Consider the following 17,209-nt stretch of genomic DNA (forward strand, 5'->3'; position numbering starts at 1 on the left):
GACAGAAATGGTGAAACCACATCGATTTTTATTATGTTTTATTTTACGACACTCAAATTCTACTCCTCAAGCGCCGAAGGCCGTTGCACAAACAAAAGACAAAAAAAGAAGACTTGAGGCGAGGTTGAACACACGTTCCAAAACTCAGAGGTGGAAGGAGCTTTGTAAAATAAAACATAAAAAACACCTGCGCTGCTTTGTACAAGCGAAAGATGGTCCTAATATTACATGTCAAAATATTTCTAAAATAGTATAACTTTCTTCCCTTTAACTGCAACACAGATATACAGTAAGTTCCCTATACCGAAAGACCCTCTTACACAAATGTATTATAATACTGTCATGTCTTGTTATAGGCATTCATTTATTTATTGGCAACGTACATTTTTAGGTTACCCCATGTTAGCTACAAAAAGTATTGTGTTTCTGTTTTCGATTGTTGAGGGTGGCACAAGGAGTTACTCCAGACACATGAATGCTGAATACACACAACACAATTATTATTTGTATTTATTTAATTAGAATTCCCATTTCCAAAATATCTCTCAAGTTTTAAGTTTGAGACCTGCACCTAAATATGTAGAATTCTGTGATACCATCTTGGGGAAATAATCCACAAAGCTTTGGACTTTTTGACTAGAAGTGATAGCCCTTTAGACTGTGTAAATGACAGTGTCCTCATATCTAGAGCAAGTCTTCACAGTATACAAACAAAGACAGTTTACAGACATAGTGACTGCCTAAGTTAACTTCTGTGTCCACTTTCTGAAACCAATAAATGCTTTTATAAGACAAAGTTCACACATATATAAACCCTTCTTAATAGATATTGCTTTACAGAAAGTAAATATATAGAATTGCTCACAGATGCATCCATATCAAGCAGATAATTTCCTGTAAAACCTTTTATACATTTCAATATTGAGTAGACTGTGCTGTACACTAGTGTATTATGGTGGGTGTCCACTTAAGAGAAAACTCACTCTTCTGTGTACATCAATATTGGACAGACATCCCAATCCTACATAACCCCTATATACTGTTCCTAAACACATGACACTCACTATTACCCCCAACACTGTAGCAATGTTGCAGCAACATCACTACAACGTTGGGGCAATGCAGACAGTTAGCTAGGATGGACAGTCAGTCAGGCCACTTGAAAGGCAAAGCCCAGATTTAATTTTCCTTACAGGATTGGACAGATTCTCTGTTCAATCCTGGGAAATAAGTCAGGACAAAGTCCCTCCCTCGCTCGCTCTCGTTCCCTCTCTTTATTTTGCTCTCCTCGTCTCAAATGAAAGAAACCAAAACCTAGTACAATCTTCTGTCATGTGCGAAACCAAGCAGGAAAGGCGTTGCACACTGTGGTGTGTGTGTGTACATGCGCATGTGTGTAAGTGTGTGGTCATTTTTTATTTTTTATATCCAGTATATGTTCTCCACCCATTTAGAAAAATAGAATAATTCACAGCAGCTCCCTCGAGTGGCGCCACCGTGTGGCAGGGGACATGTAGTGCGCTAGAAACCTGCAATATATCAGAAACGTACATCAGTCAATGTCACAGGAGAAGAATCAAAAACCTGTCATAATAAGTATGCCAGGCCAGTAGATTCAGACTAAAAAGTATGCATGCTAGTACTTTAGGGAATAAGAGACATGCAATCATGCATTACAGTCACATGGTCTCCCAAGTGGCGCAGCGGTCTAAGGCACTGCATCTCTGCTAGATGCGTCACTACAGACAACCTGGTTCGAATACAGACTGTATCACAACTGCCCGTGATTGGGAGTCCCATAGGGCGGCGCACAATTGACCCAGCGTCGTCTGAGTTTGGCCGGTTTAGGCCGTCATTGTAAATAAGAATGTGTTCTTAACTGACTTGCCTAGTTAAATACAGGTTAAAAAAATAAATAAAAACTGTTTCAATAAAGATGGTTGAGTCTTGTAGTCCTTACATACATGTCTAGGTCTTGCCATCCTTATTTGTGGATGCTGACACTACGTCTGAACTCAGCTGTCCAGACAGATGGTCTATGGATGATGGATCCTCCTTCCTTTGTTTCTGAGGCAAAAGTTCAAGTCAATTAGAGGACATTGATATCAAATCACATGAATATGGGCATGTATCTCAAATTATTATTAGGATCTAATTTCATTCATGTTTTCTATAGTATCCTTACCTTTGACTTTGACCTTGACTTGCTCTGCAACAAACAAAGTTGAGACCTTGGTCAGAGTGGATTTAAACTTCAGGGGGCACCATGGTCATATGTGATATGGGAGACTTGTAAGAAGTCTGGTTAACACTAGAGGGCGCTGTAAGACAATCAACAACGACTGTCTCTATAACCAAATAATCAATGGTTCGACTCGGGTTCAATTAAATCGAGGGTTATAAGCGATGTATTTGAAATGCAATGTCTGATTGAGCTGACATAAGCAGCTTTTGCCGTGAATGCAATCTCCGCAACCGCAGGAACATTGCCTTTTAAATCTGAATTGCCTATAACTCGCAATTGGATTAAATCTCGGCCTTCGTTTGCTTTTCCTAAACTAGAAGTCTGCATTAGAAAAATGTGTGAATGTTTTGAGACATAACTAATATGAAAGCCACGGAGACATACAACTACAATGGTAAAATGTTACTATTTTTACATAATTATTCTAATGAGACCATGTTGCTGCTAGATACCCTCCTCACCTTTGGCTTGTCTCCCTTGGATTTGAACTCGGGGGTGTCTGGGAGCAGGGTGCCTGCCAGGTCATCCAGGACAGGGGCAGACATGGGCTGGACAGAGAAACACAAACAGCCAGTCAATTCATTAACCTGCCAACCAACAGAACATCTCAGGGCCTGTATTCAAAAAGCGTCTCAGCGTAGGAGTGCTGATTTAGGATTAGGTCTCACCCCTATCTATATAATCTTATTCATCTAAAAGGCTAAACTGATCCAAAATCAGCCCTCCTACTCTGAGACTCACTTTAGTGGTCTGTTAGGTTGTAAGTCTGCAGTAGGTAAGTACCTCCAGTTTGGGCTGTCTCTGCTCCGTTGTCACGGCTACTGAGGCTGCAGCTGGACCAGCGGATGAAGACAAGTCTCTAGACAAGAGGTCAAGGGCCTCGCTGTCATCCATTAACGGCTGTAAAGAGGAAGACGGTCACTTATGTACTGTACATCCGGTTTACATGACTTAAACATGACCTTTAGGAGTTGCACTATGTTCAACACAGTATGACATTGAATATGACGGATCTGTGCGTTTATAGATACAATTGGACAGACACCTCACCTGCTTGGCTCTAACATCAGCCTGGACTTTGGCCTCTGCCCTTGCCTTTGAGAATAAAAGAAACATAACCTTATACAGCCTTGTTTACACCTCACATAACTTATTGGCACAGGGTAAACTGTTTTTTATTATTTAGTCCAAAAGTGATCTGAATGGTACAGTATTATTTATGGTTTATTGCAAAATGTTCTGGGTGTGTAGTGGAGTGTAAATACATAAAGGTTGTTTACCCATTTATTTACACACCTATTAGCATTTATGTTAACATTAGCACATTAGATTAGTATGTTCAGGATTCTCCATTTTATTTCTTACTACAACTATGGACATGTCACCTTTCGGTCTTTCTCTGTGTGCCGGTACTCAGCTGGAAGGCTGTCATCCCTCTCCCCCACTTTGGTAAGCTTCTCCTCTATAACCTTTTTCTCCTAGGATGAGCAGAGAGCAGACTGATGTCAAATATCCAATATGAGCTAATGCTATCTGTTACAGGTTTAGTTGCATTGCGGTAAAACTTCTATTTTGACCAATGAATAATCTCGAAAATGCAGATTATTTAGCCTTCGTGCAACAAAACTGCCTAAGGCAATTTTCCGTCACACTTTAAACTAAGTATATCTTATGTAGGCTTAATGAAGCATGCATAAACCCTTTATAAAACCTAAGTACCTTGACGATGTCTCTGACTGAGACAGGAGCAGGCTCTGGGATAGGAGCCTTGTCCATCAGGGAGTCTGACAAGGTATCCAGAGCATCTACTGTCCCTCTAGATAGCTACACACACATACACTGACAAGTTACAATGGGAATCTGACTGACTCGATATCTTGGACGTGAATGAAGCATAAAACAACAATGATATCACATGAAGTGTGTCTCAGTACCTGGTGGTCAACAGCAGATTTGACTGCAGGAGCAACAGCTGGGGCTACAAAGTCCCCTGCCAGGGCATCCAAGGCAAAGTCATCTGAGGCCTGGAGACAGAAGAGAGAGAAATTAAAAAACAAGAACACGGCATGTACATGTTAATTAAGCTGTTATACTACTGATAATGAAACAACGAAGAGACGTAAGCAGCTAGACATAAAAACACATATTGGATGATCATAGATCTATACAGAGCAGACCAATCAGCGGATGGTTTTATAAGTGAACGATCAATCGTAGAGAATGTGTTGTTCACCTGTGTGGGAGGAGCTGGGGGGCAGAGGACAGGAGCATGGACAGCTGGAGCCACACAGGAAGACATGAAGTCACCTGACAAGATCTCCAGAGCCTCACCAGAGTCCATGGAGGGCTGGGGGGAGAGAGAGAGAGATTCCCTCGCTTCAAAAATTCCTGGTTCTCTTTAGTGCTGGTTCTTCTAAAAGTGATACAGAATTTGTCCTCTTATCTCCCAATGACTTGCATTCTGCCAATATGAGACTCACCTCTGGCTTCAGAGGAGGCAGGTCTTTGACTTTGTTTTCTGTGAACCTGTATTTTGGTGGGAGTGTGTCATCTCGCTCACCCACAAAAACTCCCTTCTTCGATGTGAGTTTGCCCTCCTGAAGAGCAGAAATAAACACAAAATAATGTCACACACAAGTTTCGCACCTGTGGCCATTCAAAATACCACATTAACTCTATCCGTCACAGCAGGAGTTTCTGTCATCTTCAGGCTAAACACTTCAGCTACGAGCCCCATAAATAAAGAAAGGTAATACAAGTCTGTGTGAGTATACCGTGACTATGTCCTCATGTCTGATCTTGGGAGGTTCAGGTGCTGCTTCTGGAGCAGGCAGAGAGTCTCCCAGAGCACTGAGAGCATCCAGGGACATGGAGCCACCCTGGAGACACACAGACAGAGGGGGGCAGAGGGGACAGAGAGAGAGACACACAGACAGAGGGGACAGAGAGAGAGAGAGACACACAGACAGAGAAAGGAACACAGAGGCAGAGAGTGGGGAAGTGGGACATAGGGAGGGAGATTAGATCATGTGATCAACAGTATACTGGATGGTGCATAGAACATGAACAACTGCAATAAATCTCTACTGGTCTTCCGTAAAATACTAGTATTTCATTGGTTGTTAGATAGAAACTTTAGCCCTCAAATGACAAACCCCATCTGTCTTCTGCTTGGTGTCCAGTGGGGAGTCCAATCCTGACATCAGAGAGAAGTCATCAGCAAACTGAAACACAAACACAAGTCAATAGATAACAGCTTCACAACCCGACATAAGTAGAACATAGAATAGTTGAAGAGTTTGTTGTCTATTTGAATTGATATAGCATTTTTGATGACAAAGTACTCAACACAACAGTCGCACAGCGTCAGCTGTAACAAAGGACATCCCAGTTTAACACTGGACATAAGCGTTTGTCACTGTTTATTGTGTATTATGCATGGCTTATGTTATGTAGTCATGCAGGATGTAGGACCTACTTTCTGGTGTTATTTACCTTTTCCACCTTAGCTTTCTTGTCAACAGGGGGAGCAGGAGACTTGGTAACAGGTGCAGACTTAAACTCTTCAGCTTTCTGGAAGAAGAAGAGAGATTATTTGGTTTGTTAAATACTGTTTCTTAGGTTCTAGTTGAGAGGAACAGGGGACAGCTAATTTCAAGCTTTCACTAGAAATCTGTCTTTACAGAACGTTAGCATGACATAGCAGTTGTCATAAGCTATTACAGCTGACACTGTGTTAAAATTATATGTCAACAACTTGATATTGGTTCTCATAACAGTTTACCATCTCATGCTAATGACAGTTCTACGATGAAGGGTTGAAGAACAATAATTATCAGTCTTTCTTTACCTTGATGGGAGCGGGAAGAGGTGGAGCAAAGTTGGAAAAGCCAGCAGACAAGGCGTCAATGGCAGCCAAATCCTCAACTTTCTGTCAACAGATGAAATATTATCGAGTTATAATGACATCTCACTTTAGGGCTGGGCGATACATTGAATTCATTCGATTAATTTGATTTTTTGTTCTTGCGCGATATTCCAAATGTCTGTACTGCAAGAATCGAGGTTATTTATCTTTTTTAAGAGCGTTTACTTCCGCTTGTTCTCTTGTTGTATTTTTGGTCTCGTCTCTTTCGCTCCTTCTGTGCGGTGTGCGTCTCCCCATTTACACGAGAGGTCTATATATAATGAAGAGATGCACGTCTCTGCCCTAACAAACTTAGGTCCAAAATAAACCCACAGAAACGCATTGATTGGGCTTATTTTGGACAGATTTGATCGAGAGCGAACCCTTCCGCTTTGCCTCTCTCTCTATGATTTTACACACCTGTTCTCTCACGCCAACAAAGTTGAGAGATCAAATCTTCCTCTCTGACAAGAGGTTTCAACTCGCTATTTGCATTTTAGTTTTGGTGCAACAGAATCGGTCATATGGACACCAAAACACATTGAAACATTATTTTACTGTAATAGGGGATATGTTAACTTTTCTAATGATATCCATTTTATGTCTCAACTACTCAAATTGCGCGCAGAGCCAACACGTCTAAAACTAGAGTATGAAAGAAATTGATTGAGCTCACGCATTGGGTACCGCTAGCAGCATTTTATCCACATTCTGTTGTACTCGCGGTCTCGCCAGTGTTTTATAAATGTGCAATAAGCATAACAAACTATTATATACGGAATTGGCAATTCGTTCTCATTCTGAGAAATAAGATAGACCACCTGAATTCAACATCTGAACAAAGTGGACAGGCTAACATGCTTCAAAAAAAGGTTGGAGACAGACAAAAGTGTGTGTTCATAACAATTCAACTGTTCAACCTTGTTACCTAGCAAATAGATCCAAGCTGGCTGAACTTGAAATATAAAAAGATTAGCTAAAGATTAGATATTGAGACCTGTGCTCATGTTATATAGCCTAATGACCACTACAAGAAGTTAGTCATTATCAGTGAATGTGCATTATGCTTGGTTCTACTTACATTTGTAACAAAAAAGGGCATTTTCACAGACAGACTTGAAAGCCAGATCAGTAATTATAGCAAAAAAAGCAGGTGAAACTATTTTGATAAAATAATTCAATTATTAGTTGGTCTTATGGTTGTGGAAGGTTAATACACTATATACAGTGCATTCGGAAAGAATTCAGACCCTTTCCCTTCTTCCACATTTTGTTAAATTACAGCCTCATTCTAAAATGGATTACATCATTTCTCCCCTTATTAATCTACACACAATACCCCATAATGACAAAGTGAAAACAGGTTGTTTTTTTTGTTGCTAATTTCTAAAAAATAAATACCGTATTTACATAAAAATGTAAAATGGTACAGTAGACATCCTTCACTGCGTCCAATGCACTTTGAGTCTCTGTTATTGTGCCCATCTGTTAATTCATGATCTTGGATACATTGTGTGAAAACAGCGAAAAAATGACAAGGAAACAAACAAGTGATCAATGATAGCCCCCTAACCCCAGGGATAGCCCCACCCTCAAGAGCCTTGTACTGTAGCGTGGTTAATACACCAAAGTAAACTGGAGTCTACCTTAGTCTGTGGCCCCTTCAGAGAGGCATCTCCAGCCGCGGCAGCTGGTGCAGCAACAGCCGTAACCAACTTAGCAGGATCCTTTTTAGCCATGTCAACTTTGCTTGATGTGGTGGGCACACTCTATAAACGCATATGGTTCAAGCCATTAGACGAGGTGCAGAGAAGAGTTCAGAGTGCTGGGCATAATCTCACAGTCAATTTACTGGAGTGACAGGATGATTGTTAGCAGCTTGTCTGTTATTGGTAATGGAAAGGAAAGGAGCCATGAGAAGAGAAGTACCTGACCAGAATTTGTTGTCAGTTTAGTAAAGTAATAGGAAGGTAAACAAACCCAATCGACCTAAACCAGGTTTTAAAAAAACATGTCAACCTAAACCATCAACCTAGAAACTGTAGCCCTCATATGACAAACCTCATCTGTCTTGGCCTTGTTGGCCAGTGGGGAGTCCAATCCTGACATCAGAGAGAAGTCATCAGCAAACTGAAACACAAACACAAGTCAATAGATAACAGCTTCACAACCCAACATAAGTATAACATAGAATAGTTGAAGAGTTTGTTGTCTATTTGCATTGATATAGCATTTTTGATGACAAAGTACTCAACACAACAGTAGCACAGCGTCAGCTGCAACATAGGACATCCCAGTTTAACACTGGACATAAGCGTTTGTCACTGTTTATTGTGTATTATGCATGGCTTATGTTATGTAGTCATGCAGGATGTAGGACCTGCTTTCTTTGGTGTTATTTACCTTTTCCACCTTAGCTTTCTTGTCAACAGGGGGAGCAGGAGACTTGGTAAAAGGTGCAGACTTAAACTCTTCAGCTTTCTGGAAGAAGAAGAGAGATTATTTGGTTTGTTAAATACTGTTTCTTAGGTTCTAGTTAAGAGGAACAGGGGAACGTTCATTTGAAGCCTTCACTAGAAAGCTGTCTTTACAGAACATTAAAATTACATCACAGTTGTGATAAACTATTACAGCTGACACTGTCAAAATGATATGACATGGTCATCTTGTAAGCATCATTAATATGTCATGACATGATAAGCAGTAGGTGGCTAGGAAGTTAGCTGTCCAACAAGGTAGCCTACATTGTGCTATATGTCATTATGACTGTGTTATGTCAGTTGACACAACTTGATATTGGTTCTCATAACAGTTTACCATCTCATGCTAATAACAGTTTTACAATGAAGGGTTGAAGAAAAATATTATCAGTCTTTGTTTACCTTGATGGGAGCGGGTGGAGGTGGAGCAAAGTTTGAGAAGCCAGCAGACAAGGCATCAATGGCAGCCAAGTCTTCCACTTTCTGTCAACAAATGAAATATCATTGGGTTATAATGACACCTCACTTCTTATTTACAGTATCACTGGTCAGGACCTCAGTCTCACCCAAAAGACTATGGGACTAATAATCATTCTGTAACCTTATGCATGTTTTAGGGAACAGAGCTCTAATTGATGTATAAGTGATTATAACCTGTTAATAGTGCAACGTCTCACCTTCTCCTGTTTCTGAGGGATGGGAGCCATAGAGGTTGTGAACCCAAAGGACAGGGAGTCCAGAGCCTCATCGGTGCTCATGGGTTTCTGATACAAGTAAACAAACAAGCAAACAAATAACCTCAGTTATACACAAAGCATTACAGTAACAGTTTTGTCTTAAACTGCTCCACTTGAGGGCGAGTCAAAATAACTCCAACCATTTAAAAGAGACCAGGAGAAAAATAACCGACACACCCACCAATCACATTTCCTAGAATCTAAATCACAACAAAGGACTCCGAGCAGAATCTCTTTACAAAACATCAGATTTGGCAGGAAGCCTAGTGGTTAAGAGCATTGGGCTAGTAGGTTGCTGGTTCAAATCCCTGAAGTGGACTAAAATGTAACTGTAATTTAAAAAAAAAAACGCTTTATGTCTGAAGTTGCCCGTTTGGTTAACTCACTTTTATTTTTTTTGACAACTCACACAACATACTTCAGGGGTAAAAGAGTTTGCCTTCTGTCCTAACAAGCTCTTAGAAGCAGAGGTATACTACACAGAGAACTACAGTACAAAACAAGGTGTGGCGCAGAGGGTGAATGTGTGTGCAAGTGTGTATAAGTGAATAGGTGTGGAGTAATGAGTGTTGTGTGTTGACTATTTATCTGTTGTTAGTGTGTGGGTGTGTTTATAAAGGATGGGTTTAGCAGAACTAGAGCCAGCTGGTTGAGGTGGGTCTAATGTTGTTTGCAAATCCAACACCCCACAGTGCAATGCAACATTCCACACTGTAGGAGGTACCCAAAACTGTCAGAAGAGACCATGGGATGACCTATGGTTTGTTTAGTACCTTTAGTGTGTGTGTGTGTGTGTGCACGCACATGCATTAGTATGTGGGTATGTGAGAAAGATTGAGAGGAGAAAGTCAATATCTCAATATTTCTCTCCAGCATACAGTGTATTCCCTAGCAGTAAATAGAATGACTTACTGGGACATCTTTTGGCTTGACATCTGCAACTGGGGTCTATAAAAAGTAAAATATACATTTCTAATTCAATATAAATAAAGTTCATTAATTACATATTTTAATTGAGTAAGCCTAGATTTAAGTAAAAGCTGATCATTTTCTCAAAATAAAATTAAAGAGTGGTAACTATATACAGGCCGAGTCCAGAAACAAACCCTAGTCCAAACCCTCTAGGGTTAAAGCCCTATTCTGAAATTGATTACATGATTTTTTCCCTCATCAATCTACACACAATACCCCATAATGACAAAGTGAAGAGGTTTTTAGATTTTTTTGCATATGAAAAAACCCCAGAAGTACCTTATTTACAAAAGTATTCAGACACTTTGCTTTAAGACCCGAAATTGAGCACAGGTACATCCTATTTCCATTGATCCTCCTTGAGACGTTTCTACAACTTGATTGGAGTCCACCTGTGGTAAATTCAATTGATTGGACATGATTTTGAAAGGTGCACACCTTTCTATATAAGGTCCCACAGTTGACAGTGCATGTCAGAGCAAAAACCAAGCTATGAAGTCGAAGGAATTGTCTGTAGAGCTCCGAGACAGGATTGTGTCGAGGCACAGATCTGGAGAAGATCTGGAGAAGGTACCAAAACATTTATGCAGCCTTGAAGGTCGCCAAGAACACAGTGACCGCCATCATTCTTAAAATGGAAGAAGTTTGGAACCACCAAGACCCTTCCTATAGCTGGCCGCCCGGCCAAACTGAGCAATCGGGGTGAGAAGGGCCTTGGTCAGGGAGGTGACCAAGAACCCAATGGTGACTCTAACAGAGATCCAGAGTTCCTCTGTGGAGATGGGAGAACTTTCCAGAAAGACAAGCATCTCTGCAGCGCTCCACTAATCAGGCCTTTATGGTAGTGGCCAGACAGAAGCTCCTCCTCAGTACAAGGCACATGGCAGCCCGCTTGGAGTTTGACAAAAGGAACCTAAAGGACTCTCAAACAATGAGAAACAACATTCTCTGGTCTGATGAAACCAAGACTGAACTCTTTGGCCTGAATGCCAAGAATAACACCTGGAGGAAACCTGGCACCATCCCTATGGTGAAGCATGGTGGAGGCAGCATGCTGTGGAGATGATTCTCAGCTGCAGGGACTGAGAGACTCGTCAGGATCGAGGGAAAGATAAACGGAGCCAAGTACAGAGAGATCCTTGATGAAAACCTGCTCCAGAGCACTCAGGACCTCAGACTGGGGCAAAGGTTCACCTTCAAACAGAACAACGACCCTAAGGAAACAGTCAAGACAATGCAGGAGTGGCTTTGGGACAAGTCTTTAAGAGGCCCTGCCAGAGCATGGACTTCTACCCGATCAAACATATCTGGAGAGACCTGAAAATAGCTGTGCAGCGACGCTACCCATCCAACCTGAGAGAGCTCGAGAGAATCTGCAGAGAGTGGGAGAAACACCCAAAATACAGGTGTGCCAAGCTTGTAGCATCATACCCAAGAAGATGGTCAAGGCTGTAATCGCTGTCAAAGGGGCATTAACAAAGTACTGAGTAAAGGGTCTGAATACTTATGTAAATGTAATATTTCATTTTTTTAATGTTCAAACATGTCTAAAAACCTGTTTTTGCTTTCTCATTATGGAGTATTGTGTGTAGATTGATGAGGGGGAAAAAAATAAAAAATGTAGAATAAGGTTGTAACGTAACAAAATGTGGAAAAAGTCAAGGATTCTGAATACTTTCCAAATGCACGGTATCTCTCTGTTGGAAGACCTGATAACCAAGGGGTTCCAGCCAAATATCTCATGTCAAAGGGAGTACTGCAGTACAAAGCTAAAGATACATGCAAACTCAAAGCTCTCTAACAGCAGAAGGCTGAGGGTTGGATTAAGATGCAGAAGTGATGATGATGATGAGGAGGAAGAACACTGGAGGGGGAGGGTGATTTAAAGACTGACCATGTCTTCAAATCGGTATCCTGGGGGCAGTGGGCAGTCGTTCCCCCCACAGATCACTCCCTTCTTTGAGGTTAATCCATGCTGTGAGCCATATACAACAACACACACTGTTTTACATGGTGACCGGGTGCACACACACAACCCATTCTAAATTGCACTGTGCACACACACACACACACTGTGAAGGTTCTGTACCTCTATCACCTCTGGCCCGGTGTATACATGGGCTGCAGGGGCGAAAGACTCTGATGAGGGTAAGGAATCAGCCAGGGCATCGAACGGGTCCACAGTAAGCTCCTACACATGATGGAACAAAACTCAAACACGAGCAATGCAACTCCACGCATATCAATTTAGTGCGATATCAAACCCACATAGAGAAAAGATACATGGACTGGCTGCCTTCGCTCCTGGGGGAATTACTTCCACCTGTAACAGTAACCCAGAGCAGGAGAGGTTAGTGAATACAACACTAGGCTACTTTCTGTGATACTGCTAAGCTCCTATACCCAACTGAGCTTCTGGATGGCTGTGGGCTCAATTCAACCACACCTACATAGATAGAACTCATGCAGGAACAAGAGCACCCTCTTTCTAATGTAGTCCAAAAAAAATTGCAGAATAGTAAAGCAGGTGGCAGGTAGTTGAGCGGTTAAGAGCTTTGGGCCAGTAACCGAAAGGTTGCTGATTCGAATCCCTGAGCTGACTAGGTGAACAATCTGTCGATGTGCCCTTGAGCAAGGTACTTAACTCTAATTGCTCCTGTAAGTCCCTCTGGATAAAAGCGTCTGCTAAATGGCTAGAATGGTACAGTAGACATCCTTCACTGCATCCAATGCACTGTGAGTCTCTGTTACTGTGTCACTGTTAATAAATTATCTTGGATACATTGTGTGAAAACAGCGAAAGAATGACAAGGAAACAAACAAGTGATCAATGATAGCCCCCTAACCCCAGGGATAGCCCCACCCTCAAGAGCCTTGTACTGTAGCGTGGTTAATACACCAAAGTAAACTGGAGTCTACCTTAGTCTGTGGCCCCTTCAGAGAGGCATCTCCAGCCGCGGCAGCTGGTGCAGCAACAGCCGTAACCAACTTAGCAGGATCCTTTTTAGCCATGTCAACTTTGCTTGATGTGGTGGGCACACTCTATAAACGCATATGGTTCAAGCCATTAGACGAGGTGCAGAGAAGAGTTCAGAGTGCTGCACATAATCTCACAGTCAATTTACTGGAGTGACAGGATGATTGTTAGCAGCTTGTCTGTTATTGGTAATGGAAAGGAAAGGTGCCGTGAGAAGAGAAGTACCTGACCAGAATTTGTAGTCACAGTTTAGCAGAGTAAAAGGAAGGTAAACAAACCCCATCACCCTAAACCAGGTAAACAATCCCAGAAGCAATACTATATCTGGTGTGATGCAACCAGAAGAAAAAGTGGAAATATATTGTGGCTTTTCCGTGGTGACAACAGATGTGACAGACATGGTCTGTCTTGACGTGTTGAGCGCAACAAAGTGTGGGCATGCTGGGAAGACTCAGTCATAGAGCTTAAAAGTAAAAGTGCCTGTTCACTTCCCACTTAGACACCTTCTAGGCCAGAAGGAAGGAAGTCCAAAGCAGAGATATGTTTTGAAAAATATCGGCAGAGAGAAGAGGAATATAGAATACCATATCAAGGGGTGGAAGAATGACTAAAACCTCAAGATCACGGGAGAGATGAGGAAGACATAACACATGGAATAATGACCCAGGAAGAGTGTGTTGAATGGGGAAGTGAGCGTAAAGAGAGCCAGGTCGGGTAAAGAATAAAGATCCAAAGAGAGAGGCCCCACACTCCTCGACTGTCAGCCATCTACCTTGGCTGTCTGTTCCGGAGACTCTTGAAGCTTTGGTACTTCAGCTTTCCATGGCGTTGTAACCTCCCCTACAATATTGCCTCCTCCCGTGGTAAGAGGTGTAGCTTTGGCTGGGTGCACGGGTGCTGGCTACAATCAAGGATGAGTTAATACTCAATGTATACAACAGAAAAAGAGCAAATTCAATGTATTGACACACTGTAACCACAGTTAATGCAATAACACTGGTTAATGTAATAACTTATCTGAATGTAATAAATATAGATGTTTAATGTAATAAAATTGGCAAATTTAATAACAAATAATAGAGAGGAAAGCGAGAGATGTTTTACCTCTTTGGCTACCTTAGCTCCTGGGGGAACTACTTCCACCTGTACCTGTAACCCAGAGCAGGAGAGGTTAGTGAATACAACACTAGGCTACTATCTGTGATACTGCTCAGCTCCTATACCCAACTGAGCTTCTGGATGGCTGTGGTCTCAATTCAACCAAACCTACATAGGTAGAACTCATGCAGGAACAAGAGCACCCTCTTTCTAATGTAGTCAAAAAAAAATTGCAGAACGGTAAAGCAGGTGGCAGGAAGCTGATCGGTTAAGAGCTTTGGGCAAGTAACCGAAAGGTTGCTGATTCGAATCCCTGAGCTGACTAGGTGGCTGGTGTGTTTACGGACATATTCAATCAATCCCTATACCAGTCTGCTGTTCCCACATGCTTCAAGAGGGCCACCATTGTTCCTGTTCCCAAGAAAGCTAAGGTAACTGAGCTAAACGACTACCGCCCCGTAACACTCACTTCCGTCATCATGAAGTGCTTTGAGAGACTAGTCAAGGACCATATCACCTCCACCCTACCTGACACCCTAGACCCACTCCAATTTGCTTACCGCCCAAATAGGTCCACAGACGACGCAATCTCAACCACACTGCACACTGCCCTAACCCATCTGGACAAGAGGAATACCTATGTGAGAATGCGGTTCATCGACTACAGCTTGGCATTTAACACCATAGTACCCTCCAAGCTCGTCATCAAGCTCGAGACCCTGGGTCTCGACCCCGCCCTGTGCAACTGGGTACTGGACTTCCTGACGGGCCGCCCCCAGGTGGTGAGGGTAGGCAACAACATCTCCACCCCGCTGATCCTCAACACTGGGGCCCCACAAGGGTGCGTTCTGAGCCCTCTCCTGTACTCCCTGTACACCCACGACTGCGCGACAACGCACGCCTCCAACTCAATCATCAAGTTTGCGGACGACACAACAGTGGTAGGCTTGATTACCAACAACGACGAGACGGCCTACAGGGAGGAGGTGAGGGCCCTCGGAGTGTGGTGTCAGGACAATAACCTCACACTCAACGTCAACAAAACTAAGGAGATGATTGTGGACTTCAGGAAACAGCAGAGGGAACACCCCCCTATCCACATCGATGGAACAGTAGTGGAGAGGGTAGTAAGTTTTAAGTTCCTCGGCATACACATCACAGACAAACTAAATTGGTCCACTCACACAGACAGCATCATGAAGAAGGCGCAGCAGCGCCTCTTCAACCTCAGGAGGCTGAAGAAATTCGGCTTGTCACCAAAAACACTCACAAACTTCTACAGATGCACAATCGAGAGCATCCTGGCGGGCTGTATGCCTGGTATGGCAACTGCTCCGCCCACAACCGTAAGGCTCTCCAGAGGGTAGTGAGGTCTGCACAACGTATCACCGGGGGCAAACTACCTGCCCTCCAGGACACCTACACCACCCGATGTTACAGGAAGGCCATAAAGATCATCAAGGACAACACCCACCCGAGCCACTGCCTGTTCACCCCGCTATCATCCAGAAGGCGAGGTCAGTACAGGTGCATCAAAGCTGGGACCGAGAGACTGAAAAACAGCTTCTATCTCAAGGCCATCAGACTGTTAAACAGCAACCACTAACATTGAGTGGCTGCTGCCAACACACTGACTCAACTCCAGCCACTTCAATAATGGGAATTGATGGGAAAGGATGTAAAATATATCACTAGCCACTTTAAACAATGCTACCTAATATAATGTTTACATACCCTACATTATTCATCTCATATGTATACGTATATACTGTACTCTATCATCTACTGCATCCTTATGTAATACATGTATCACTAGCCACTTTAACTATGCCACTTTGTTTACATACTCATCTCATATGTATATACTGTACTCGATACCATCTACTGTATCTTGCCTATGCTGCTCTGCACCATCACTCATTCATATCTTTATGTACATATTCTTTATCCCCTTACACTGTGTATAAGATATTCGTTTTGGAATTGTTAGTTAGATTACTTGTTGGTTATTACTGCATTGTCGGAACTGGAAGCACAAGCATTTCGCTACACTCGCATTAACTTCTGCTAACCATGTGTATGTGACAAATAACATTTGATTTGAACAATCTGTGGATGTGCCCTTGAGCAAGACACTTAACTCTAATTGCTCCTGTAAGTCCCTCTGGATAAGAGCGTCTGATAAATGGCTAAAATGTAGAATGATACAGTAGAAATCCTTCACTCTTTCCAAGATCTGTGAGTCTCTATTTCTGTGCCACTCTGTTAACTCTGGGATATATTGTGTGAAAACAGCGAAAGAATGACAAGGAAACAAACAAGTGATCGATGATAGCCCCCTAACCCCAGGGACGGCCCCACCCGTAAGAGCCTTGTACTGTAGCGTGTTTAATACACCTCAGTAAACTGGAGTCGACCTTAGTCTGTGGCTCCTTCAGAGAGACATTTCCAGCGGCGGCAGCTGGCGCAGCAACAGCCGTAACCAACTTAGCAAATCAAATCAAATGTATTTATATAGCCCTTCGTACATCAGCTGATATCTCAAAGTGCTGTACAGAAACCCAGCCTAAAACCCCAAACAGCAAGCAATGCAGGTGTAGAAGCATGGTGGCATGGAAAACCTCCCTAGAAAGGCCAAAACCTAGGAAGAAACCGAGAGAGGAACCAGGCTATGAGTTGTGGCCAGTCCTCTTCTGGCTGTGCCGGGTGGAGTATCTCTACCACTCCTGCTGTCTCTAGAGAGTTGAAAACAGCAGGTCTGGGACTCCAGTTTACTGGAGTGAAAGGATGATT

General features: G+C 42.5%; 1 protein-coding gene across 50 annotated transcripts in view; it reads right to left on the reverse strand.

Annotated features, from left to right (window-relative positions):
* Positions 1–8: 8 nt before the first annotated feature.
* LOC135541457 (nascent polypeptide-associated complex subunit alpha, muscle-specific form-like) overlaps positions 9–17,209 on the reverse strand; it is a 105,658-nt gene continuing 88,457 nt past the window's right edge. For 39 of the 50 annotated variants that reach the window (XM_064967723.1, XM_064967727.1, XM_064967734.1 and 36 more), the window contains 26 exons: positions 14,423–14,467; positions 14,091–14,219; positions 13,261–13,383; positions 12,431–12,532; positions 12,236–12,316; positions 10,282–10,317; positions 9,310–9,396; positions 9,035–9,115; positions 8,556–8,633; positions 8,214–8,282; positions 7,799–7,921; positions 6,096–6,176; positions 5,741–5,818; positions 5,401–5,469; positions 5,020–5,124; positions 4,726–4,842; positions 4,479–4,592; positions 4,180–4,269; positions 3,965–4,069; positions 3,631–3,723; positions 3,296–3,340; positions 3,029–3,145; positions 2,707–2,793; positions 2,186–2,209; positions 1,965–2,067; positions 9–1,529 (listed from right to left, as the gene is read on the reverse strand). In XM_064967723.1, coding sequence (XP_064823795.1) covers positions 1,969–2,067; positions 2,186–2,209; positions 2,707–2,793; positions 3,029–3,145; positions 3,296–3,340; positions 3,631–3,723; positions 3,965–4,069; positions 4,180–4,269; positions 4,479–4,592; positions 4,726–4,842; positions 5,020–5,124; positions 5,401–5,469; positions 5,741–5,818; positions 6,096–6,176; positions 7,799–7,921; positions 8,214–8,282; positions 8,556–8,633; positions 9,035–9,115; positions 9,310–9,396; positions 10,282–10,317; positions 12,236–12,316; positions 12,431–12,532; positions 13,261–13,383; positions 14,091–14,219; positions 14,423–14,467 — 2,178 coding nt within the window. In that variant the 3' untranslated portion in view covers positions 9–1,529; positions 1,965–1,968. Of the gene's footprint in view, positions 1,530–1,960; positions 2,068–2,185; positions 2,210–2,706; positions 2,794–3,028; positions 3,146–3,295; positions 3,341–3,630; positions 3,724–3,964; positions 4,070–4,179; positions 4,270–4,478; positions 4,593–4,725; positions 4,843–5,019; positions 5,125–5,400; positions 5,470–5,740; positions 5,819–6,095; positions 6,177–7,798; positions 7,922–8,213; positions 8,283–8,555; positions 8,634–9,034; positions 9,116–9,309; positions 9,397–10,281; positions 10,318–12,235; positions 12,317–12,430; positions 12,533–13,260; positions 13,384–14,090; positions 14,220–14,422; positions 14,468–17,209 lie in introns of all 50 variants that reach the window. The other 11 variants (XM_064967749.1, XM_064967762.1, XM_064967757.1 and 8 more) reach the window with 9 other exon arrangements.

This window comes from Oncorhynchus masou, chromosome 6 (genome assembly GCF_036934945.1).
Source record: "Oncorhynchus masou masou isolate Uvic2021 chromosome 6, UVic_Omas_1.1, whole genome shotgun sequence".
In the NCBI taxonomy this organism is placed as follows: Eukaryota; Metazoa; Chordata; class Actinopteri; order Salmoniformes; family Salmonidae; genus Oncorhynchus; species Oncorhynchus masou.